At 38.4% G+C, this 25572-nt stretch overlaps 2 protein-coding genes across 5 annotated transcripts in view; both read right to left on the reverse strand.

Moving 5' to 3' along the window:
- The window catches only part of LOC131992097 (rab GTPase-activating protein 1), a 79250-nt gene extending 75890 nt beyond the window's left edge, over positions 1-3360 (reverse strand). For both annotated transcript variants that reach the window (XM_059357495.1, XM_059357494.1), the window contains exon 1: positions 3230-3360. The gene's annotated coding sequence lies outside the window, so the exon portion shown is untranslated. The remainder of the gene's footprint in view (positions 1-3229) is intronic.
- A 2238-nt stretch (positions 3361-5598) lies between these two features.
- rc3h2 (ring finger and CCCH-type domains 2) overlaps positions 5599-25572 on the reverse strand; it is a 32598-nt gene continuing 12624 nt past the window's right edge. The window contains exons 5-20 of one of the 3 annotated variants that reach the window (XM_059357934.1): positions 24661-24836; positions 22320-22520; positions 22095-22227; positions 20835-20953; positions 19768-19880; positions 19055-19357; positions 18183-18385; positions 17687-18000; positions 17455-17601; positions 15058-15195; positions 13305-13469; positions 12610-12871; positions 11662-11746; positions 10104-10299; positions 9829-9989; positions 5599-9709 (exon numbers count right to left, since the gene is read on the reverse strand). In XM_059357934.1, the coding sequence (XP_059213917.1) occupies positions 9562-9709; positions 9829-9989; positions 10104-10299; positions 11662-11746; positions 12610-12871; positions 13305-13469; positions 15058-15195; positions 17455-17601; positions 17687-18000; positions 18183-18385; positions 19055-19357; positions 19768-19880; positions 20835-20953; positions 22095-22227; positions 22320-22520; positions 24661-24836 (2864 nt within the window). In that variant the 3' untranslated portion in view covers positions 5599-9561. Of the gene's footprint in view, positions 9710-9815; positions 9990-10103; positions 10300-11661; positions 11747-12609; positions 12872-13304; positions 13470-15057; positions 15196-17454; positions 17602-17686; positions 18001-18182; positions 18386-19054; positions 19358-19767; positions 19881-20834; positions 20954-22094; positions 22228-22319; positions 22521-24660; positions 24837-25572 lie in introns of all 3 variants that reach the window. The other 2 variants (XM_059357935.1, XM_059357936.1) reach the window with 2 other exon arrangements.

Below are 25572 nucleotides of genomic sequence, written 5' to 3' on the forward strand. Positions count from 1 at the left end.
TTTATCTTTTAAAACTGGGATTAGTACCGAGTCAATCATACGGAAGGAGGAAATACACTTTTGTGTACCTTTGAAATCCTCTCTTAGTCATGACAAATATTTTCATGCATTTGACCGTCTCCTCACATCTCGTCCACAGCAACTGCAAGGAAACTCGAATCCACTACAGTTGAATCGAGCCCCCGCCTTTCAGTCTCCACCAGCTCCCCAAATGACAGGTGCATCTGAGGGGCGTTGTTGGGACTTCCAAGCATTCAGGGCTCAGTACAAACTCAATTACAGTTAAAAGCTATAAGAGGACGGATACGAGGGGACACACAAAGAGAAGGGATGTGCAGAATTTCGAGAAAGTGCATTAGATTTGATATATTGGCTTTGAAGGAGGTGGATTGTATTTATATGTATATAATTATGGTAAATAAATTAATATGTTCTGCATTTTATTATGACTGACGTAAGTACATAATCTGACATGCAGATACTGAAATGAAATTACAAGCATCATTCTTTGGGCCTTTCTATTTATTAATAGAATTGCTTGATCGAATGAATAACAATTTATGCACTTCTTATTTCCATAATTGCTTGTATTTGAAATAATTGCTTGTAAACAGGCATGCCTGAAAAGGTACTGTCTTGTACAAAGATCAATGTTTAAAAAGCATATTACTGTGAAGCAGTGGCATTAGCCCTACTCTGTAGAAAATATATAATCCTTATATTGACTTAAATATAACAGAAATTGCATCTGATGAAGACCCGATCTATTCCCTCCTCTGCTAGGAATTGATTGTTGTTAATTAAGCAAACATTTACATACACACATCTGGGTTATGTGTTTTTGTGCACGTGTCACCTGCATTACTGTTATACCTGAGTTCCAGGAAACAGAACGGGAACAAGGAAGTGAATTGACGCTTGGCAAATTTGGTTCATTGTTACCAGAAATGTGATCCACTGCTACTGGTATCAACAGTCCTATTCTTGACAAACAATCATTTGTGGCATTAAGCTAATGGCAGCTAGGTTGTTGCTATAACTGTAACTAATTGAGTCTCACTGTTAGGGATATATATATATATATATATATATATATATATATATATATATAAAAAAACTCAGTACGAATTGGCTACTTGATCACCATATCAGTTTGTTTTAGTTAAACTTGCACTAGTCATTGATTGACAAACCCGTGCAGTGTTAACCCTCAAGCATACCCGGGAAAAATTCAGTGTGTCACACCCTTTTAAAATGCTGAAATGTTAGATTAAAAAAATGGCTATACGCTACAACAATTATTCTCAAAGAAGATCATGCATTAACATGTTATTCATCTAGTTACAAAGTTGGTGTAAATAATTGTTATGTATCATTGCATTGATTCTTACATTTCTGTGCCTAATGATTGGGTGTCAATGGGGTCATTCAACCAAAATCACACTCATTAAGACAATGCCTCACAGCAGACTTGTCAAACGCACACAGTCAACCACAGTGACTTCTCAAAACAATCTGCTGGTTCCTCCCTTATCATGTGACAATAACAAAACTTCAATCGACAATAGATCATGTGGAGTGATTGAATTAAGAATGATTCAAGTCAAAAGTTAAATTTCCACCATTGAGGATCTGTAGGTCAGCTAGTGTTAACTGCTCCAGTTTTAAACAAAGATTCACAGTCAAAGACTACTAACCAATGAAGGAATTATAACAATCAAAAGCAAAAAAAATGAGTGAAAGTAGCCTATAAGCTATTGAGCTATCAATGCTCTCCTGATGTAATTTGATCATATCCTTAAGTTTTATGTCTTCATCATATGTCAAAATGAACTTGTGTACATGTGGTAAACTCAGCACAGGAAACAGACTGGCTGATGTGATTATCAGTGCATAGTGCAGTTAAATAAATAAGTGCATATGACACAGAAAATTACAGTACAGTAACCATAAACAATACTACCAACCTGTAAAATCTGAAAACTAAAACAGAGAATATCCAGCTGTCATTCAAGTCTGAGCTTAAAATTTAAGGGTATACCAATAAAGAGAAAATATGTTACAAATATGTGTCACAGAGACTCCAGCCTATTTATTCGCAAACAGATCGTCACCCTGTTAAAATAATCACCTAACTCATTTTTTCAAGTTTTGCAGGAAACACCAAAAGTGTAATATATGACATTTATTGATCATTTCACTCAAAAAGGATGTAACAAAGGATGGCTATTGGCATAGTAATAACACTGTGTGTAAATTATGTGAAATGATAATTGACTTGTCTCACAAGCCTGTCAGAAACATGACATGACAAGTATCATGAGCATTAATGTTACTTCAAAGTGCCATTAATGTTCATGACACATCCCATGTCATGTTTATGACACGCTCATGTCACTCTTATGTAGACACCTTAGAGTAAAGTGTTACCAATATTAGTGTCAACAATAAAACACTGATAAACTAAACTGATAACTAAACAATCTCCCTCTAGCTCTTCTTTGTCAAAGAAGTGATGATCTTAAAGGGATAAAATCACATGATCTGATCAACTCAGGATGTAAGCGATTTTACCATAGGTGGCTGGCGTCATGAGGAGATGATTTAGGCAAAAAAAAACAGTTTTCACAAAAAAATGACTTAGGTGATTAATTTAACAGTGTGACGAGATATAACTGTAGAGGTTTAATTGGCTTTCTGGTCTCACAGGTGCATCACTTAATCTGGACGTGCAGCCTATTTAGCCTAATGGGGCCTCGATACATTTCAAAACCTACAGCTCTTGTATGGATAACTTAATTAACGATTTAATTCTTTATAAGTCAATCACGTTGGTGGAGCCTAATGTAGCAAGCTCTACCGTTAGTGTTAACTTATTGCCCCAGTTAGCCCTCACAAACCTGCCTTACGTTAGCAAAGATAGCTACTCAGCAGTCATCGACTCAAAGTCCGACAAAAATGTTTAACTGCACAATGAGGATGTGGCGAAACTGTTCCGCTACCATAAAGCAAACTGCTATATAAATGTGTTGGCAGTAATTTGGTGAAATTACCCGCTGACTGGCCCTCATTGAAGCCTTGAAACAGGCCATTACTGTATGTAGCTAGCTGGTTAGCTAACGGCTGCTAGCCACGCTACAACCAACAAACAGGTTTTTTGTTTATAACTGAAGAGACAGCCGCATTTAACGTTGAAACCAAAAGACTGTGCAAGTGTAAAGCATCGTACCTGTATTCCCACGGTTGTATTTATTCCAATAGCGGCTGGTACAACATTGCACTTTCCCAATAACATCAGCAGCCAACAGCATCCAGCCGAGCTGTAAACACAAGTCCAACCAACCCGCTGACACCCACACTGCGCATGCGCCTGTCAGTGCCCCTCTCGCCAGTGCTGAGGGAGGGGAAGCGTTATCTAATGCCATGATGCCCACAGAGATGTCTCTCTGAGTCTTTAGGGGCAAGTCCAATCAAGGCCCGAGTCTGCAGAGACGGCTCACCTCAAATGATATAAGTTTGGGTCTTAAGTCTGAGACTAAAGCAGCTCTCATGTGCTTGGGCCAAGTCCAAGTGAAGGAATCCATAAAGTGAGCCACCACTCTTACACTACACTAGTAGGCTAAAATGTATTTTAGTAGTTTTAATTATTTTGTTTGTATAAAGCTGAGACCAAACCACATTAATTCATGCTTCACAAATTTTAGTCTATGAGATCTTCTTTGGCAAATGTCCTACTTACTTACTGGAAGCCAGAGGTTTTTATTTTTGCAAAATGAGTTCACAGAGCCTCTTATCAGCACAGTGGCTGGCAAAACAGGTCCGGTCTACAGTTCTTGACCCTGGAATAATCTGTAGGCCAAGCTCAAATTTGAGACCCTTATCTATTTGAATCATTTGAAATAAGGTGAGTTGGCTGTGCTAACTCCAGTTGCTTCAATTAACGAACAATCACATGACATGATTCAATATTCTTGCCTGTATGGTGTTATACATTTTTATAGAGTTTCCTATTTTTGATGTTGTGATCTGATATTGTTGTCCTCTTATGTGATGGATGCTGTTATGTGACTCTGTCTTGGTTGGGTTTCACAGGCAAAATAGATTTTATTCGTGATATTTGTTAATATGTTAATAATTAGGCATATTAATTAGATTTTAAAGCTGCCTTTTAAATAAAACCACCTTTAAACCGTTCTACCTGTGACAGTATTTTGTCTCAGACCCACAAAAAGCACCATCACTGCTTACCCTAATAATAAATTAATTACTAAGGTCATATAATTATAACAAATTTAATTTCCCCTTGTTTTTTTCTTGAAACATTCCCTCCTTACCCATTACACATTAGAAAAACCATTGTTTCAGGAGTTCAAACTCAAATGTACACTCACATTATTCAGCTTTGAGCAGTAGTTTGCACAGCAACACACCCTCTCACACTTCTCACTGTGTTGTGGTCATGCCAAGCTGGCCTTTCCTGTCCAGCCTGTTCATAATAGTTGTACCAGGTAATAGAATTAATTCCTCTTGTCCTTTTAACATAATAAACCCCAAACCACTATACACTAATCACAAAGCTAGTGTGGTTTTAGCAGGTATATGTTGGACAGTTCAACTATAGACTCTCTTTCAGTTCCCTGTCAGATTTTTTCCAAGTGAGTTATAGAGATTTTTAGCACCCCCTTGTGTTTTGTTAAACCTTTAGTTTTCCTGATTGTATTTAAACACCTCATACAACATTACAGCATGAAACAGTGAGAGAGGTCTCATACAGTGTCTCCCAGACCAGAAAATTCAAGAACCAGGAGCAAAAAGTGATGACTCATGATGTGTGTCAAGAGTCTTCACAGTAACCTCTCAAAAGCTCAATAAGAAAATCACTGATAAATAATGAACATGGACAGATTATGAGACAATGGGCCCCTGGGCACAGACATGTAAGAGCCCCCCACCCTGTCTACATAGTAACAAGACACTGAAACTTAAAGAGTCCCAAAGAGTCTAATTTTAGTCTAATTAGTAATTTTTCTTCGCTTTGTAGTTGCTTTGTATCTTTACCAATTTTACATATATTTTGCATGCATTTGTGGTTGGTCTCTTTATATTTATTTTACATCTCTTTAATTATTTTACATGTATTGTATTACATTTATGTTTACTCAATTTGCCTGATGTGATGGATTTGCATCTTTTTTTAGTCATTTTGCTTTTCTTTGTGGTTGTTTTTTTGTTGTTGTTTATAGCTCATATATGCATGTTTTAAGTTGTTTGTTTATTTTTAGGAACATTTTGTGAGTCAGGACCCCTGACACCTTGGTCCCTGGGCCACTGTCCATTCAATAATCCATCCAAGATACAAAAAGTAAGTCTAAGAATGTGGGAGAAATATGTTCTCCTACTTAATATGTATCTGGATTGCATAGTGGAAAAACTCTGCCCCATTAACACCAAGTTGAAAAAAGAACATTAAATAAATACTTATTCTTAAGAGAACCATTAAATAATTAATATAAATTGAATTATGAATTTGGTGCTTTATCTAACACCTCTTATCATTATACAACATTTACAAATAATGACAGGGATCACAAAAACACATCATTTGTTGTTGGTTTTATTGTGGCATGCAAATTCATGTGCCTTTTCATAAATCCATCTCTCAGTGCAACACAGAAGCAGAATGCTGCTCAGCCAAGCTGTCTGTAAGTCAGTGTAGTACAGATGAACAAGCCAGAAAATGCACAGAAGAATCAATCAGTCAGTCAAACGATATTCAAACAATTTCCATCAATCAGTAATAGCACATAAATCAGTTTCATCATAGGTTTGACTTACTCCAGTCCTGCATTACCGTACAGTCAGTAAAAGGGAAACCTTTCACAATGTGATATTTCCAAGGAAATAAATGGAATACGTAACAGTATTATTCATTAAGGGGACATTTTAAATATGCTGTCTCTTCAGGAGTTTATTTTCCTCATTCCGAAACATTACACAACTGCCCCAATGATTTAAACATTTAAATATATCTGATTATCACAGGTTGTATAAATGAGCGTCTATACTATAAGTCCATCTAATGATGGTGCCAGACTGTATACAATGACGGATGTGTACCATCTCTTAATAGTTCATTTACATTTCAATCGAACAATAGATTTGCAAATAAAATGTCTAATACAGACATGAATAGTCAGAAAACATCAGTTCATCATATGTTTCACAATCAACAAACAGGCTTTTTTTCCCCATATAATATAGAATAATGAGACACTTTCTTGTCTAATAAAAAATTTCAGCAAATTCTCAAATTCAAAACAAAGAAGCTGACTTATACCGAGAAGGAAAAATACCACAACAACAACCAAATGTGGTAATAACAATAATAGTCATAATAATAATAATAATATAATCTCTATCAAACAAGAATTAAATTCATGAGCAAACAAGTAAAATGCTGCAAGCAAACTTCAGCACTTGACGTGGCCACACAGTGGGCATGTGCAGAACTCTTACAGCGCTGGGTGTGTTGTATCACAACTACAGAATCATCAATACTCCTCCGCCATCACAAGAGGGACTATGTCGCATGCATGACGCAGGATGCAGGGAGGATGGGGCGGTGGGGCGAAGCTGCACCCGCTGGCAGTGATGGGGTGGGAATTAGTGCAGTGCAATTAGCCACTACAGCAGTGCTCTATAGACACTTTAAAGGAAACAGGGAGTATCACTTTGACGTTAGTTCAATACTCACAATACTGTTGTTACATACAGTAGTGCCCAGCCCTTTCCCATGAGAACAGGAATAGCAAAGCCAATATTGATACTAAGAGGTAAAAGAAAACACTGGCAAAGTAAACACTGGCAAACAATATAATCTCTAACCCATGTATGCTTTGGGTGAAAGGGTCAGTTATCGGCAAGTGAAATTCAGGTAAATACTTCCACAGAATATTTAAGTGATGAATGTAGAAAAAGCCAAAGTAGCTGAGCAACTTAAGTCTTCCCTGAGCGATTCAGACAGACAAGGATCTAGCCTCCTCTAATGGAACAAAGCAGAACTACACGAGAAGAATCTCTGTCTGAGCCTTTCCCTCCTCACGTAGTTCATGAGGAATATGAAAAGCTAGTAGGAAGATTGAAGGGATTGATTGTACTGTACTGTACACAACATGGCACTTACATGACTTCAAAGGTGAAGTTGTAAACAGATGCAGAGCGACAGTAGGTAGCTGAGCTAATTTTAATGACTCAGAGCAGCGAAAATCCCTGCGCCAGCTCAGAAATGAACCCTACAAAACATTGGAGAGTTTACAAAAGAGTATTACACTGAATCGTTCAGTCCAATTTTTTCACTTTGTCTACCCGCTGCGTTGGTGGAAGATAAGAGAGAAAGTCCCAAAAGGTTAACAGTCCACTATTCCGTTGTTCATTCCAGTTAATAATGTTTAAACTCAAAAAGCAATCCTCACAAGTGCAGCCATTCTACCATCCTCTAAAATGGGATTTAATGTGTAATCTGAGAGGAACATTTTTGAAAAGGTACATTAGCTTAGGTGAGAGGAAAGATATTAGTCACCCCCTTCTTCTCATTCTACACAAATCTAATAAGATTTAGAATAGGGTGTAAACAAACTCATGACTTTAAATCCTGTATATCTAAAATGGGTTTATGTTTTCACGCTATTTACTTAAGTCATTAAGCCACACATGACAAGTTGCCTCATGTCTATAAAAGGGGAGTGAGGCAAGGCTATTGTGTATGGAAATTACCCATACTGCACAAAATTACAGTGAACTAGACAGCGTACTGATGACATCCGACGGCCGGCAAACTCAGAGAAACATTAGACAAGACTATCAATTTTGTCTCTGTGATGTAAAATATAGCAACAAAACAAGAGTAACAAAGATCCTGATACAAAATACCCCGACAAACAACTTCACAGAAGTCAGCAATGCACGAAATAAAAGAAACAAAAACTTGTTAAAAAGTGACACAAGGAAACAGAAACAGAAAAAGGAGAAGTGGCGTCCCTCACTTCAGCTTAAAACATCATGCTCTGAATATTGTTTACATAAAGCTGGCCGGACTGAAAAGCACGAAAAATGCCATGAGCCTACAAAAATGTGATTTCCAGCTTCTTAAATCATGTTTACATAAAAGATAACAGCTCTGAAACAGGACGGGAGTCTGTCGGCGGGAAAAAACCTTGTTGAGCCCAATGTTTGAGTCTGTGTAACACCAGGGAGAGAAAGGCCACTGTATTGCATGTTTGAGACTACTGTGTGTGAATGACAGCACACATGTAGCTTTGTGTGTGTGTGTGTGTGTGTGTGTGTCCTTATGTACAGCAGGATTAAATGCCAGAACCACTACAGGCACACAAAGATGGAACAACAGTTTTTTAGATTGATTGTGAGTTTAAATAGCTTGTATAGAAATCTTCTAAATTAGCTCCATCTGCAGCTGAAAATACAATTTCTGTTCTAAAATTGGTAATTGGTATTCTTTAGTAATGAGTCACCAATAATAGTAGTATGGTATGGACAGAAAAATGTACACACATCTTTGTTTTGTTGTCATCCCCCTTGGCCTCCAGTGATCATCTTTCCTCCAGTGATTAATGATCATTAAAAATTCAGTTTATGACTGTGTAATCGTGTTCTGCAATCTCATGATAGTCAAATGAATTTAGAGGTCAACATATGACACATAAAAATAGAGCTTTTTTGAGTATCAGCATAGTGGAGACCTTTGTTTTCTGCAGTTTCCTATTTAGTCTGAGGGTGGGAGCGGCCTGCCCATTTTTCCTCTCAGTATTATAACATCTATCTCTTTTTCTGAGGGAAAACTTGTAAAACCAAATGTATTATGCAGCAATACAACACAGGCTATACATAAAATCAGGAGCATTGAGCTGGGTGAGGCCAAGACTATGTACGTTAATGCCTACATGAAAAGCAATAGTTAATAGGATGGCAAAAAGTTACAATTAATCACTGTTTTCTATACCTTTGGAGAGGTAATGCTGCATTTCCACTGGACGGTACAGCAAAACTTTACTCAACTTGGCACCTACTCTATAAGCTTTTGCTGTCCAACAGACCATGTGAAGTTAAAAAAAAAAGGTCTTTTAAACAGATATTAATCAATTTCTTTGTCAGCCATGTAGAATGACAACAAAGTAGATGATGTGTAAACCTCAGGATTAGATCATGTGGTGTACTTGGGGTTGAAACTGCAAAGTTCAATATCTACTGTAAGGGCAAAGTGGTCATGTGCCTTACTGGGCAAAAACAGTGATATCACTAAATTCTCTGTGGATCTGTACAATGGTGAAGATCACAACTTAGGAGGCAGGACAATGTGTTTTCTCTTGTCCCTTATAACGTGACACAGCAGAGATTGCTGACCCATATCTGTCAAGTTTTATTGAGGCATATGATTGACATATATGAAGGCTGGAATTAAATGGTATTCCCTTTAACCAGGATCTGGTTGTGGGCAAGCGACTCAGCTCTAGCTCGGCGCAGGTCAGTGTCTGACTTTGTGTCCCCTTAGCTTCCATTGAGCAACATCTCTGTGCCGGGCGCTTCAGGACAAGCCCGCGTGGAAGTGTCCCCCAGTCGAGGAGGTCCAGTCCGCAGCACAAGCTTGCCTACGCCCAGACCACCTGAGACCAACCCTCCAGGAGACAGAGCTTTCCTGGAAAAGGGAAAGAGAGGAAGGAAGGAAAGAAGAATGTGATGAAAGAGGGGAAGAAAATTCGAGTGAAAGATGACTGAGGGCGATCCTGTGAAACACCCATTACCATGGTAAATCACCTGAAGGCCATCTTTTTCAGCAGGTGAGCATCCATCTTTTCTGTTGAGGGATCTGTTTGGGAGTGCTCCTCCACAGGAGAAGAGAGGAGGGGAGAGGAGCAGGGTGGTGGGAGGAGGTGGGAAGCATCCTGAGACTGTGGGGTGGCCAGCTCTAAAGACTCCTGAGAGGCAAAGGTTATAAAAAAGAAAGAAAGATGTTTCACTGTTTTGTGAACTGTTTCACTGTTCACATAAAATTTAACTCCTTCGTTTTTATTGTATATGGTCACACCAACCTGAGACTTGATCTCCTGGTGGTCTGAATCCTCCATGTCAAGAGCGCACAGTTCAAGCTCAATATCTCGATCTGGGTCCGGTTCGCTCTCCGCTCTGCTGTAGGCCGTGTGACGGGCTTGCAGATCAGACACGATTTTCTCTCCGCTGCTTATTGAAGTTCGACGGCAGCGAAGGTCTGATGCACAAAGCTGCTCGCTAAAAAACATACGGACAGAGACAAAAATTACATTTTTCAAAGGTATAACACGCAGGATTTTCCTAAAAAACAATATTCAGAGTCCCACTAAAATAATCCCTCTCAATCATCACTGATGACTCATTAAAAGTGTGTGGCACTCTGGCTGCATTTTCTCTTCCCTTTTATGTTGCTGTGTTTTTTGGGCGTCACACTTTTGACCTAAAGCTACGAAAAAGGCGAATATATAACAAGGTGAAACAGCACAGGCCAAGTTTGAATGTTTACAAACAGTAAGTGACAGTTCCTGTATAATATGCCTTTACTATAGTAAATTGAAAGTGAACATTTCTTGGTATCAATATCCTTGGCATCAGTAGAAAATAATGAAGCAAAAATAAAAAATAAAACATTACACCTCCTACTGAGAAATCTTTAAAGTTTTGCCAATGGAGTGCTTGAGCTCAGTTTTGAAGGGGAATGAAAGGGATTTTGATAAGCTGTGGGTTTCTCTAAACTACCTCCCAAATTGCACAGGAGAGTTCGTACACAGGGGGCGTTGCACTGTGGCCTGGCATCCTTCCAGGACCTCGGTGAGTGTCTAATGCTCTCTACTGGGTAGTTTTACTAATTTGCATTAGTAGTGTATTCCTTGATTTGTGTTATGTATCCACGCTCTGTGATCTTCCCATGTAACATGCAATGTTTACATGCCATGCTGCTTTCTGTCTTTTTGATTCAATCTCTTAGGGTCTATGATCTGCTTATAACTTTCTTTGCTGCTGTGTTTTGTGCAATACAATATGTGCTAAAATGCAATAAATATTGTGTTTAAATGATTAATAAAACGCTACATTGGACATGAATGGTAATTGTTAATTGAACCCATTAAAACACCATGTAAAACTAAATATTGTCATTAATATATTATGACAGTATATTGGAAGATATTGTGTGCATTACACACATCAGTGCAAAGGGCTTTCCTGACTACATTACTTGGCTGCCCAGTGGGTTTTACCATCCAGTTAGCTGCACTATTTTTAGCCTGACCACAGAGAGGAAACAACTGCAGCACGATAAGATAGAAGGGAGGGATGAGAGCGGACAAGTGAGAGCAAATGTGTTAAGAACAATCAGGAATGAATTTCCGTGTGTGCCCAGGGGGAATTTAAGCAGAGAGAACTCTAACCAATACTGTAAAGTTGTGAAATTAATCATGGTCACAGGATTTACTGTAGCAGGTTGTGAAGATTAGAACAGTTTCATGTTCAATTCTCACTTCTCTTCATGTGGAGTTTGCGTGTTTCCCCATAGATCAACAACATGTTTGACCCAAAGGAAAATAAAATGCTAAAAAAAAGGATTTATATGTGCTGTACCTCTCTAGGAAACTAGAGTGGCTGGAAGAGTCTGATCCTCTGGAGCTCCACCTGTAGTCACTGTGATCCAGGTGGTGGTTGTAATCTTTGAGAGAAAAACAGAAAATTTTAAATAATAGAGACAAAAAAATCACAGCAACAGTTGCCTTATAATAATAAAAATGTTTTATGTATCTCTATATTAATATTATATTAAAGAACAGTTACATGATGAAATATTCAACTTGAATGTAGAGACTTCAAAATAAAACAAGAAAATAACCCAGAATATAATAAATACACAGTCGCCCATGAATTTGGAATAAAATATTTTTTTACCTCTTTCCATGAAATTATTGTGACAATGTGATTTATTCTTTTTACAATTTATTTATTGAAATTTTCAAACAAAGTACCACATTTCAGAGTCAGTACAATTAACATTAGGTATTAAACCCCCCCTCCCTCCCCATGGACAAGAGTGGGGAGAAAAAGGATAATAGTAATAATCATAATAATTAAAAAAAAAAAAGAAAGGAGAAAAAAATATATTTAAAATTGATAATAACAACAACAACAACAATAATAATAATAATAATAATAATAATAAAAACAATAAAGATGAGGAAAAGATAAATAAATAAACAACAATATAATAACAATAATACAAATTAAGTTACAAAAACCAGTAATAGCCCATGCTCACATCTGTAGAAAGTGCACTATTGAGGTAAAACGTGTGTTGATTTATTCTTGACAGATAAAAGTGTATATCTTCTCAAAACTTTATTAATCAGTTTCTTTCAAACATATCACAATAAAAATAAAACCACATTTATCAGAGGATTGTGTCTGAAAAGGAAATTATTCCAACTTTATGTGGAGGTGACCGTGTAAAACCAAATAAAAAACTTAGACTATCATCATGTAAACCTTTGAACAATAATGTACTTTTATATTCCTCCTAACCTTTAAAGTTGATAGGTGTGGTGTTGGCGGTGCCCTGGCAGGCTGTGGCTTGGATAGGGTCGGTGGTATGGTAGCCTGTGCGAGATGCCCTGGATATGGCACCCCACTTAGAGATAATGGGCCCCTCACTAAAGGGAATGATTGGGTCCTCATCTTTCAAGCGACGGTAGTGATCCAATGAATGCAGCCATTGCTTCCCGACACCACTACCACTACCACTAACGCTGCTGCTGCCACCTCCACCTCCGTTACTGTCCAGCTCCTGCATGAGAAGAACATGAACACTGTTAAAACACATCCATTATCATGAAATTAAAATTATTGGTAGCGCTTTATATTAAGGTCCTTGTAATAACCATTAATTAACAAGTAATAAGGCCCTTGTAAGTCCTTACAAGATGCTTATTAACATTATTGTGTGTTTATAAGCTTATATAAGTGTTAATAATGGCATTACAAACACCCATGACCCACCCATTATGTCTTTGCCATGCCTTTATTCATCTTATTTTGTTTGCTTATTGATATTAAATATACTTTATTGCTCATCTATTATAAGTTAACTATAAGTTAACTATGCTTTTTGCAACTACCGGATCTAAAGCGAGAACAATGCCTTATTACTTGTTAATTAATGGTTATTAAGGACCTTATTATAAAGCGTTACCAAATTATTTTTCGGATGTGTGTCTTACCGAGTGCTCTGAGCAGGAGTGAGCTGAGGTGTGTGTGAGCGCTTCAGGCTCAAAGGGGCTGAGGCAAGGGCCAATGGTACCACAAGACCACGGGGAGTAGTGTGCTAAACTTTCCTCGCCTCTGAACCGGCACCCCACACACTGGCCTCCACTGCTCTCCACATGCTGAAAGAGAAAGAAACATTTCAAAATGACAGTGAGAGGCACTTCTTTGCTTGTTCCTAAGGAAGAAAATTGCAAAAAAAAAGTTTTCCAAGTGCCCACAAGTCCAAGGGCTCCATATGTTATACAGGTGCATCTCAATAAATTAGAATATCATAGAAAGGTTTATTTATGTCATTCATTTTTTCAATTCAAAGAGTGGAAATAACACATTATATAGATCCATTACACACAGAATGAAACGTTTCACGTCTTAATTTATTTAATTTCTTCTCATTATAATGATTTAATGAAGACCTAAAATTCAGTGTCTCAAAAAAATGTAATACTACAAGACCAATTTTAAAAAGTATGTTTAATATGGAAATGTTGGCCTCTAAAAAGTATGTCCATCTATATGACTCAATACTTGGTCGGGGCTATTTGACTTGAACTACTGGAAATTGACTTTTCCATCATATTGTAATTTATTGAGATGCACCTGGACATATTGATCACTTCTCTTGTTTTAAAGAAACATCACTATTTTAAGCTTAGAATTGGTTATTTTCCTGAAAGAGGCATTAATCACATATGATTTGTTCAAGAACTGTCAGAAATGTAGAAAAATATGACGATAATTTCTGTTTTTCATGGTTTCTGGCTGTGATAAATGGTGTAATTTTGGTGTTTTTTTAACAGGAAAACTTGCACTATAAACCTGCTGGCTATATAATATCAATAATTATACAGTGAGAGCTGTGATGGCACACTGGCTCAGCGGTGTGCACTGTCACCTGCACCAGCTTTCTGGTTGGAGTTTGCATGTTCTCCCCATACCTACAAGGGTATCCAATTTTCTCCCATACCCCAAGGACATTCAGATTAGGTGAAAAAGAATTTCTTAATTGCCGAGAGCTGTGAATGTGTGTGAATTTTACACGTGAAATGAATATTAAACATAAGTTGTAGGTTTTAAGAGGGCTCATGCTCCTCAAACATTGTTGACCTGCTGCCATTGCTGTGCCAAGCACTGGGTATCATTAAATAGTCTTTTCTCCACTGGTTTTGTTTGACAATGCTTATTATGCAGAGGCATAAAAATTAAGTTGAGATCAGTGCACAAACACTTAAAAAGTCATTGTGGTTTCTTTAATCAGCACTCAATTTTAAAGCGGATGTCTTCACAAAAACATATCTGACGTGCTGTTAAACAAAGCTTTACTCCGCTGAAAGCCTGAGTCACTGCTGGTTAAAGTCTCTCCTCTTGCTTTCTCTATTTCTTTCTCTCTCGCACACACACCCACACATGCACATACGCCACAATTGTGCATTGCTATGATATCTCCCTCCACAGTTGCTAAGCAACTATCTCCCACTTAAATAGCATTGGGCACAGCTGAGGTGCAAGCTTTTGGGATAGGAATTAAATCCTACATATTATAAAAACGGTTAAATACACAGGCAATTTATTACTCTCAGTTTCTGGTGGCTGCAGTGACACTAATAACAAACTGGTCATGGCGGCATTTTAACTGTAAATGCGATGCCTATAAGCGGCCTTAACGATGCTGTGTGTGTACATGTGTTGTCTCTCTTATTTGCTCTCTACCTCTGTTCCAAAATCGATGGTGAAGATGGGGGAGGACTGGGAGGGCCTGCTTGCGTTGTGATGGTGGTGATGATGAGCCCACTGTTCCTGCTTCCTTCTAAACAGATCCTCGTAGCCGAGAGGAACGCGGCCATAATCCTAATAAGGACAAGACAGGAAGAGTGAGAAAGATAAGAGAGAAAATATACTTATATTAACATATTAATATGTTTAAACATCTTAAACACATTTTAGCCAACACACCTGACCATAGCCATAAATTACCTCTACACATTCACATTTTAAGACAATACTTTGAGTTTTCCGTTGAATTAGATTTGTACTCAGTCTTTCCCTGTTTTCTCCTAACTTTAGGTGTTCTTATTGCATTTTATGTTTGGTCTAGGTCTACATCAGGGCAGATGGAGGAGCCTTTTCTGACGTTGTGGGGGTGGAAACAATAAAAACAGCTGTCCAATATAATGCAAGACAACAACTCTCTAATGAAAAATAGTCAAGCTTCTATTGTTCTATTTGAATTTAGACATTGGAGAGCCGTTTATTAAAAAAAAATATATATATATATATATATATATATATATATATATATTAAAGTTATTAGTGGTGGTTGGATTAGCTTGCACAATTATTTATTAATTTTATTTGAAATTATTTTATTTTTATCTAAAGGGGAGGGGACTAGTACAGTTTAAAACATAAATGTTGCCATTCGATGCACCTTACCAATTCATAGCTTTAAGCTAATTCACATCTGCAGTCCCTTGGTAGTACTGAGTAAAAACATATTACAAATCTATAGAAAAAATAGCACACAAGACACATAATGCAAAGCTACACACAATCGCTCACATAACAAAACATATGCTTGTCAAATAAAAGCAAGCCATGGAGACCATAAGTTATTGTCCAATGTCAGGGGCTACACAGCTGAGCAGCTTTAACCTTGACTTTAAAGTTGGTGCTGTAGAGCTGCAGCTCTTCACATCATCAGGCAGGTTTTTGGCTTTTACAGAAGAAGTTAATTACCTAAAGGCAGTGTGTCCAAATGGTATGGTTTAATCTTGTATAGAGGATAGCTGATAATCATTTGCAAAGTGAGTATACATAAAGTCAGGTAGTGGAGGCTGGCCAAAACCACTTAACATTTTGTAAACCCAGCACAAATTTGAAAATAATCTAAAATGATTTGAAAGTTCAGTTAATTATATTTTACTAATACTCTGCAGTGATGAAAATGCAATGGCTCTTGTCCAGAGTTTTTAAGGGGTTTGTTTGTATCTTGTGGCTGTTTCACCAGCCTGCCTCCAATATGTATAGTAAGACATATGGGGAAGGATCAGAGAATGCACACATATCTTGGCTTGGTTCAGAGAGAGTAATGTAAGCCTTAATGTAAGAACGTCTTTCCCACCGTATTCCACATACACGTGGTGGACACAAAAGGTATATTGCATCATTGCAGTACTAATGCACTAGATTGGTTTGCAACAAATAAGCACTGCGATAATAAAATGTTTGTTTTCTCCTGCAGCACAACAGACAAAAAAATCTTCAAGTCTTGCTTAAAAAATGAATAAATCTAAAAATATTCTTCGTTTGGACCTTAAAAAAAGGTATATTTTGTCGGTATTTGTTTTCCATTTTGTGTCCCATATTATAAATCTCTATCACAGACAGCATTACTGGTAAAATATACTGTAGCACTGCAGTAGTCATACTAGTAATGCTATATTATGATGCGAGAAGGAGAGAAGAGAGTGGGGGAGGCAGAAACATATTTGGGTGAGAAGTGGGAGGACTACAGAGGAGGCTGAAGCTACATACTGCAGCTCTGTGGCTGGCAGGGAAGGTAGAGGTGAGATGATATGTGGGTGTAAAAAGAGAAAACCGGAGGAAAGGAAATGTGGCTGAAAAGAATGCAGCATAAATCCCTTCAATGTAGGACAGACCAACATCGATTAACACAGATTTTTTTATCCGGAAGCTACACAAGAGATGGCATTGAGAAAAGGAAACGAGAAAGAAAATGATTTTAATATAACCCTCTGCAGTTATATTTAAACATTATGTCTTAATTATTGCACGGCTCAGAGTGGATTTTCTCTCATATAGTAATCAATAATTAAAATATGCCATTTTTAAAGTTATTAAGCAATCAAAATAGATGCTACAATGAACGTTGGAATAAATGTCATGAACAAGTAGAAGAAGCTCTAATGGAGAAACAGCCAGTTAGTAAAGTTTTTCAAAAGGATATGTGTCTTAAAAGTGTGACTAAAACAGTGATGCAGCCGTTACATCAGAAATGTGTTGTCATCTAAAAATAAAATTCCTCCAGCCAGTCAGAAGTGAGTATTCCCCATGGCTGTGCTATAAGACGTGCGTTATTGCGCCTACCCTGTGTAGCCCTGCACGGTGTTCAGCTCCAGAGCAGTAGTTGCTGTCTAGAGAGTTGAATCTCTCCCTGAGTGGAGGCTGGTAGACGGAGGAATGCAGCACCTCTGGAGGGAGCGAGTTACTCCTGGCATCTTCTCTGTGGTACAGCTGTTCGTGATAATAATCATCATTACCAGCGTAAGACACAGGATGAGCAAATTAACAGGGACATGGTAATTAACACAAGGCTCACCTGAGGCCTCCATACTCTCCTGCTGTCATAGAGCGGAGCATAAACACCATGAGCCGGAGCCAGAGGCCCGTACTGAGGCTGCCCCGGGTGGTGGTGGAAGGCAGGAGGGCCCATCCGATCTCTAGGCGGGTGCGGCGGGTACCCTGAAGAAGAGGAGGAAGGTGGGTGTGGCGCTTGAGGGTCGCTCGGGTAGGAGGATGGCGGAGGGCCAATCGAGGGCGGCAGAGAGGATTCTGGGACGTTGGAGGATCGAAGGAAACGAGCCATGCAGGGTTTGTGAGAAGGATGAAGAGTAGACTGATAGTAGGAACCTGCTGGAGAGGAGGAGGAGGGAAGAGAAGAGAAGAGAAGAGAAGAGAAGAGAAGAGAAGAGAAGAGAAGAGAAGAGAAGAGAAGAGAAGAGAAGAGAAGAGAAGAGAAAAGAAGATTCATTTACACTTTCCCAAGACATATAATAACACATTTTTTTAACACGTTCGTTTTTTTATGGACTCACAGGTTGGTTGATAATGAGGACTGTCGTATGCAGAGTGGGGCTCCTGATAGTACAGCTCTGATGCCTGAGAAGGATGTGGTGCACGCAGCACGAACTGACCATGTTTGGGCAAAGGAGGGCCACCATCACCACGCCCAACGGTTGTCAAGGGAGACGATGCTGAGGAGTGGCTGACTGGAGTCCTGGGAGGTGAGATGGATTTCCTGATGGACAAAGTAAAAGCCATAAAGAGAAAGAATGACCTGAGCTGGAGATACAGTCAGACCTTCCTAACATCCCTTCTCTACCAAAGTCATATGCAAATAGCCAACGTTTGCAAGTCCACGTATCAGGTGACTTGTAAATGTGGATTTGACTAGACCCATTCAAACGTAAATGACAGAAAACCAAATTTTTTGATACACAAATAATCATATGAGGATGTTTTCACCACGTGACCATAGTTAGTTCTATTTCTTTTCAAAAATTATAATCAAAATAAATATATTTAGACTTATTTGTCTAGGTGGGAGCAAGAAAGTAAATACAGGAAGAATTTCCATATCACAAATCAGACAGAGACCACCTTTTATCATTAGCTATTGCGGTCTTTTTGGTCCGCACCTGAATGAAATTACTGTTTATGCAATTTAAAAATGGAAAAAATGACATGCATTTGTTTTTCAGAAATATATACATGCTTTCCGAATTTGATGCATCCTGGTTTTCACCAAGTTTTACACATCATCACAACTTTTTTGGAATTGGGGTTAAAAATTAAATATTTAGACAAATCTACCTTAACATAAAAAGCAATGTAAAACTGAAAGTAATATTAATCATAAAAGTCAAGACGCACAAACATCAGTGAATAAGTGTATCAATAATCGTACTGTTCAGTTGACCCTGATGTGTTTCTGTTCGATAAACCATTAGCCCCACTGGATCCATTTGGCACCGCTCTCTTCATTTCCTCCATCATGTCAGCTCCTCTGGAGATCAGTTGGGGGTGAGTCAGGCCGGGCCCCTCTGTCAGGGAGCCTGTGTTCTCCCCTGAGCCTTTGAGACCTTGCCCCACGCCTGCAGACACGTCTGTGTGGATGCTGCCCTCCATGGTGAAGGTTTTACCCATAACCCCTGGAGCTAATGGGAATGTGCGGCCCACGCTGCTGCTCTTCTTGTTTCTGAGCCTAAATCTGTGAAGAGAGACGGAAAAATGGGGAAATTCATTACAAAGGGGAAGTGTTATGTTTAGCTCAGAGGAAAAGATCTTAATAAACATGTTAGGGTTGAATGTTTGCACTGAGGACCTCTTGTATTGTAAATCTTTTAAATAAATATATAATTAGATAAATAATATCTAATTAAAAGTGGGAACTTGGGGAAGTCTGTGTTGAAAGAGATGAGAGCAGAGAGAAGATAAATCTAAAGGCATTCGTCCAAATATTCAGATACTTCTGTTAATAAATTGTCATCTTGCAGCTATAAAACACAAAATAACTACTGTGGTTGAACAAGCATTTTTATCTAACTAGAAATGCAAACTGGAGATATTTTCTATTTGAATACAGTGAGCCTCTTGGAGTGTATCTGAGTGTGCACTCACTTCTCCAGCTCATCCTGTGTGTGTGCAAATGTACAGTTGGTTCCTCGGGGACATCCTCCCTGCTGACGAAGGTCTCGGCACATGCTGGTCTTGTACTTGCTGTTGGCCTGAGGCTGCAAGACACAATGCACATCAACCGTCAAATCAAAGTAATGCATGCAAGTCTTCGAAAAAGGTTAAAATTAACTGACGACTCTTAGGCTACTGCAGTATGTTGTAATTTAAAACATGGGTGACTCTTAATTCTGATCAGATATGAGTGTAAAGTTCATGTCAAGATGAAAGTTAATATTTACTCTTAACAGTGTCAAGTTTATGCACTGCTGTGACTAATTAACTATGCCCATGGTGATTATCTTTTTTATTCGCACACAGTTACAACTCTAAACAGTAGATGTGTCAATAATTCCGATGGATGTCAAACAGATGTCAAAGACACTGTTCTGGCAAAAATTAGGTTAGGGCAGACTACACAGGATAGCTGCTAAATATCATAAACTAAAAATAAATAAATATCTTTTATTATCACCTTTGTAGTACATTCTCAATGGAAAACGTTTTGTTTTTTTGGGAGGGCTTCTCCCAAACATAAAAATATTTCCTGGTTTACAGAGATCATAACACAACACACACATCATGGTGTCATCTTAAAAACGTATTTTCTAACATTGAGAAGAGTACTAGTCCGTTTGATTAAGTGACCATAGAAGAGCTTCAGCCTCTACTCACTCTGCTATATTGTATGAACTGTTAGAGACCAGTTTCAGTATTTGCATCTAAATTATCTGATTATTGTTAACAGTTATTTTAATGCTGTGGTATCCAGTGACCATGTTATGACCCTCTAACTGTCTTAGAAACTGCAGCCAGGAAGAACAACGTGTGCTGCTGGAGCCTGAACATCTTATCTTCCATGTTCCTTCTACGGTGTCTGGATGGAGCAGCAGAACAACTTCTATCCTTTACTGTTCACTGGGCTGCCGACATTTTAATTCCTTACATTTCATTCAGCTATTTTTAATATTATAACTGTGACAATCTCTTCATCAGAAAAAAGTTCAGTGTACCTGCGGAGCATCGTGGCTCTTCTTGCTGAAGTTCTGTATGAATTCGACAAGACCATGAACCACCAACTTCACAGCCAACATCACACTTTCCAGCTCCTCCCATGATGGTGCCGGGGCATCTGCACACAGATCAACAACACAGTGTTATGAAAAGATTCTAACCCATACAAGGTCTCAATATGCTCAGGAAGCAGCAAAGCTGGGCAGAATGGGGAACATAAGGTGAAGGGAACATAGGGCTGAGGGAACATAAGGTTAAGGGAACAAAGGGTTAAGGGAACATACGGCTGAGGGAACATAGGGTTAAGAGGACATAGGTTTAAGGGAACATAGGGTTAAGAGGACATAGGTTTAAAGGAACATACGGCTGAGGGAACATAGGGTTAAGGGAACATAGGCTTGAGGTAACAAAGGGTTGAGAAAACAAAGGGTTAAGGGAACATAGGGCTGAGGGAACATAAGGTTAAGGGAACATAGGGTTAAGGGAACATAAGGTTAAGGGAACATAGGGCTGAGGGAACATGGGGTTGAGGGAACGTAGGCTTGAGGGAACATAGGCTTGAGGTAACAAAGGGTTGAGAAAACAAAGAGTAAAGGGAACATAGGGCTGAGGGAACATACGGTTAAGGAAACATAGGGTTAAGGGAACATAGGGTTAAGGGAACATAAGGTTAAGGGAACATAGGGCTAAGGGGAACATTACGCTGAGGGAACATGGGGTTGAGGGAACGTAGGCTTGAGGTAACAAAGGGTTGAGAAAACAAAGGGTTTAGGGAACATACAGCTGAGGGATCATAGGGTTGAGGGAACATACGGTTAAGGGAACATAGGGCTGAGGAAACAAATGGCTGAGGGAACATAGTTAGCCTCCAGCAGACACTGATGGGAATGTCCTCAGTTGTGCACTTATTTGGTCACCAAAGTACTGAACAATGTTCCAATTTTACCTGAGGGGCCACATAATAAAAAGCACCCGATATCATGGGTTAGGGTTTGAGTTCAGCCAAAAGTGCCATTAGAGTGCCATGACATTTTAACATCTCATTGTACTGAGATTAATAAATATTCAACACAAAAGATGAATCTGTGGTTTTAATCTTGTCTTTTGTGCTTGTTAATTGCATTTTGGTATGCGAGTGCAGCAGCGTGCCTATTTTCTTCACTTTTCAATCTCATTAATCTTAGTGGAACACATTATTCTGAGGAGTGTGAATCATTTGGACTGATTGTTATTCATTCAGATGAGTAAAACAAAAGTACCTGGGTTGTGGTCTATGTTGGCGAGTAGCTCTAAGTGTGGTCTAAGGCTTGTGAGGTTGGCGGGGTCTCCTGTCCTCTGCAGAACGATCGTCAGCTCCTGAACGCTCTTTGCAAACGACTCTGGAGACTGCAACTGGATCAGAGACAGAGAGGAAAGTGAGTCGTTTACGGGAAAGCATAATAACAGTATGTCACTGATGACGTGCATATGAGTCACACTGGTACCTTGTCAATAATGGACTGCATATGTGACTTGTGCACCAGGTCTCCGTAGAGCAGAGAAGACCACTGTTCGGGGGAAATTCGTAGGCCGGCCTCCATGGCGATGTGGACAATCTGAGCATCATGCTCTCTCCTGAGAGCCTCGTACGTTCGAAACTCTTCTTTAAGCTGCATCAGTGAGGAGTCTTCATCACGCTTAGTTACCTGACAGAAGATGGAGTTAGAGAGAGAGAGAGAGAGAGAGAGAGAGAGAGAGAGAGTATGAAAGAAGGGCAATTAAGAGTCACGAGAGTGAGAAGAAAGAGAAGGAAGAGAAAAAGGGTATGGACGGATTATTATTATAATAATCATCCATCAGCGTTCACTTCACCTCAAATTTAAACTTCACTCCATAATGTATATCACATATGACACTTAAAATGTAGTAAACAACTGAGAATTGCAAATTTTGGTGAAATGTTTATCATTATTATTTATATTTTGTTCAAAAAATCATTCATGTTTATGTCTGTTTGTATAGGCAGAAAAGGAGTTATTTAAGAATATCTAGATTTTTCCCCTCCACTTTACAAATAAAATGTTCAAGAAACAATACATAACTACATCAATATACAGCATAAACAAGAAGACTAAAATGTAAAAACTTAAATTAAATACATAAACAATTATATATTTGTTTTTTTTGCCTGCAGTTTGTATTACATTACAGCATTTACAGTAACAGTGGAGTAGCTAAGAGGATAATGAAATATTAATTATGGGATGACTTATATCTTTAAAAAAATAAATAGTATTTAGTATTTTGGGAGATCCAGAGTCCTATTTTGCAGTTTTCTAATTAAATGTAACTGAAATTGCGACCAGTCAGTTTGTCATGTAGTGTCTTCAGACTTAGAAACTCAAAATTCAGATCAAACAAAGGGTTTCCCCCTTCTCAGAATCTGCCCTATGAGTAATCATCACATGACACAAACACACAACTCACAACTTCTGCGTCGCTTACAAATCTGCCAATTTCAACAAACAATTGTTATTTGAGCTCTGGCTGCCGTCCATCCTGTGTCTGTTTTCTCTCTGTTCCTGCACTTTGATCTATCTTTCTCTGCATCTCTGAGCTGTCTGTCTCTGTCCTGTAAGGCGGGGCAACAGGGGCAAATATAGACTGCTGTTACATCAGGGGCAGATAGCTGGAATTTCTGCCCTACCAGCAATGTCTGTCATCGGATGACAGTCACATAAATACACGCACGTACAGAAAATATATCCACAGGCACTCGTATCCTCATTAATGATATGATTTTTATATAGTAAAGTAGATAGTAGAAATATGGACAACCCATTTAGGGATACACTTTAATGTTAGACATGGTTATGATAAGTTGGAGCTCACACAACAGTTGTAAAGGGGTTTTTCCGAAGCTCACTCACAATACAATACCTAATTTAAATAACTTTGTTTTTGTTCATCTTAATTTGATAGCGTTTATTAATTGAAAAATCATGAGACAATGGGCCCCCGTGTGTCTCTTTGTATTAGTTTTGAGTCTCCTTGTAGTTGTTTTAGTCTTCTTGTAGGTATTTTAAGTCTGTAGTATTTTGGCTCTTTTGTAGTCATTTTGCATCTTGTTGTAGTTGTATTGTGTTTCTTTTTAGTCGTTTTGTGTATCTTTGTCATTGTTTTGTATCTCTTTGTAGTCATTTTGTGTCTCTTTGTAGATGTCTTGTGTCTCTTTGTGGTCATTTTGTGTCTCAAGTCTGTAGTATTTTGGCTCTGTAGTCATTTTGCATCTCGTTGTAGTTGTTTTGTGTTTCTTTTTAGTCGTTTTGTGTCTCTTTGTAGATGTCTTGTGACTCTTTGTGGTCATTTTGTGTTTCTTCGTCGTTGTTTTGTGTCTCTTTGTGGTCATTTTGTGTCTCTTTGTCATTGTTTTGTGTGTCTTGGTGGTCATGTTGTGTTTCTTTGTAGCTGTTTAGCGTTTCTGAGGTTTGCCTCTTCTCATAGTTCTTGCCAATCTTTTTTTAGGCTTTTTATGTTACTCTGTCATTTTGAGTCTTTTTCTGGTCGGTATTCAATTGAAGCACTATCTCTGCACTAAAGGAATATGTGGTGGTGAATGAGGATCTATTTAAACACCCTTTTTTTAATCAGGTCATTTATTATGGCTTGGGTTCTTGGGACAGCAACAGACTGAGCTTCCTTTGTTCAGTTTGACGTAGATTTTATTCAAAGAGCTGCGGATAGCTGTTTTTTTTTTTAAATTGAATAGTGTTCACATGTCCTGAAGTGCTCATGTGCACATATTTATGGGTTTGATGTGTGTATGCTCATTCATGTTGCTCCTACCTTGAAGCAGGAGGCTCTGTAGAGAAGCTGCACCACGTGGCCTATGCTGGTTTTAGAGGCCTGGGGGAACCGAGCCTCGAGCTTCTGGACTACGAACAAAACCAAGACCTTCCGAGACAGAGCTGAGCCGTCCTCGAGAGCCAGCAAAACTAGCTTCAGTGCATCTTCTTGCATAGCTTGTGAGGAAGAGATAGAGGGGGATGTCGGATACAGCAGATGACAGCATGAGGTGAGAGTGGTGGGAGGAGGTAAGAATACAAAACATGTTTTAGTCGGCAAATCAAACAAACATCTTTTTCTAACACATAGAACTAGGTGTCCTCAGACTTTCAAATGAACTCATTCTGTTATCATTATGAGAAACAGTTTCCCAGTCAGAATCTGCCCTATGAGTAATCATCACAGGACACCCAGTACCAGCAGCAGCAGTCAGTTTGATGAGGCTTTCCAAACAGACAATTCAAAAGGCAACTTCTGGACACAAAGCCAATTTCTTTGAATTCACATGCAAATCTGCTCCAATAAATAAATCCTGCAGCCTTATAGTAATATATTTTGACTTTACAGTAATTGTTAAATTTAGCAAAATTAATATTAATAATGGTGAAAAACTAGTGTGAATGATATAAGTTCTCTATAAAAGGAAGCAAGAAGGCAAGATGACACTGAACAATTCATGATATTAGCCTATCACTTCACACGGAAATAGAACATTTATAGAACATATCATGCAGAAAAGTATGATTGGGGTGATTTAGAAATGGTGAACTTATATTGATGTTTATTTAGCTATTTATTTAGCTTTTTAATTGTTCTATTAAATTCTATTTGTTGAAAATTTAAAACATTGTATGAATAATGTACACTAATGTTAAATACACATTTTTTTGTTTCAGAAAGCAGCCCCAAAAT

This window comes from Centropristis striata, chromosome 19 (assembly GCF_030273125.1).
Source record: "Centropristis striata isolate RG_2023a ecotype Rhode Island chromosome 19, C.striata_1.0, whole genome shotgun sequence".
Lineage (NCBI taxonomy): Eukaryota > Metazoa > Chordata > Actinopteri > Perciformes > Serranidae > Centropristis > Centropristis striata.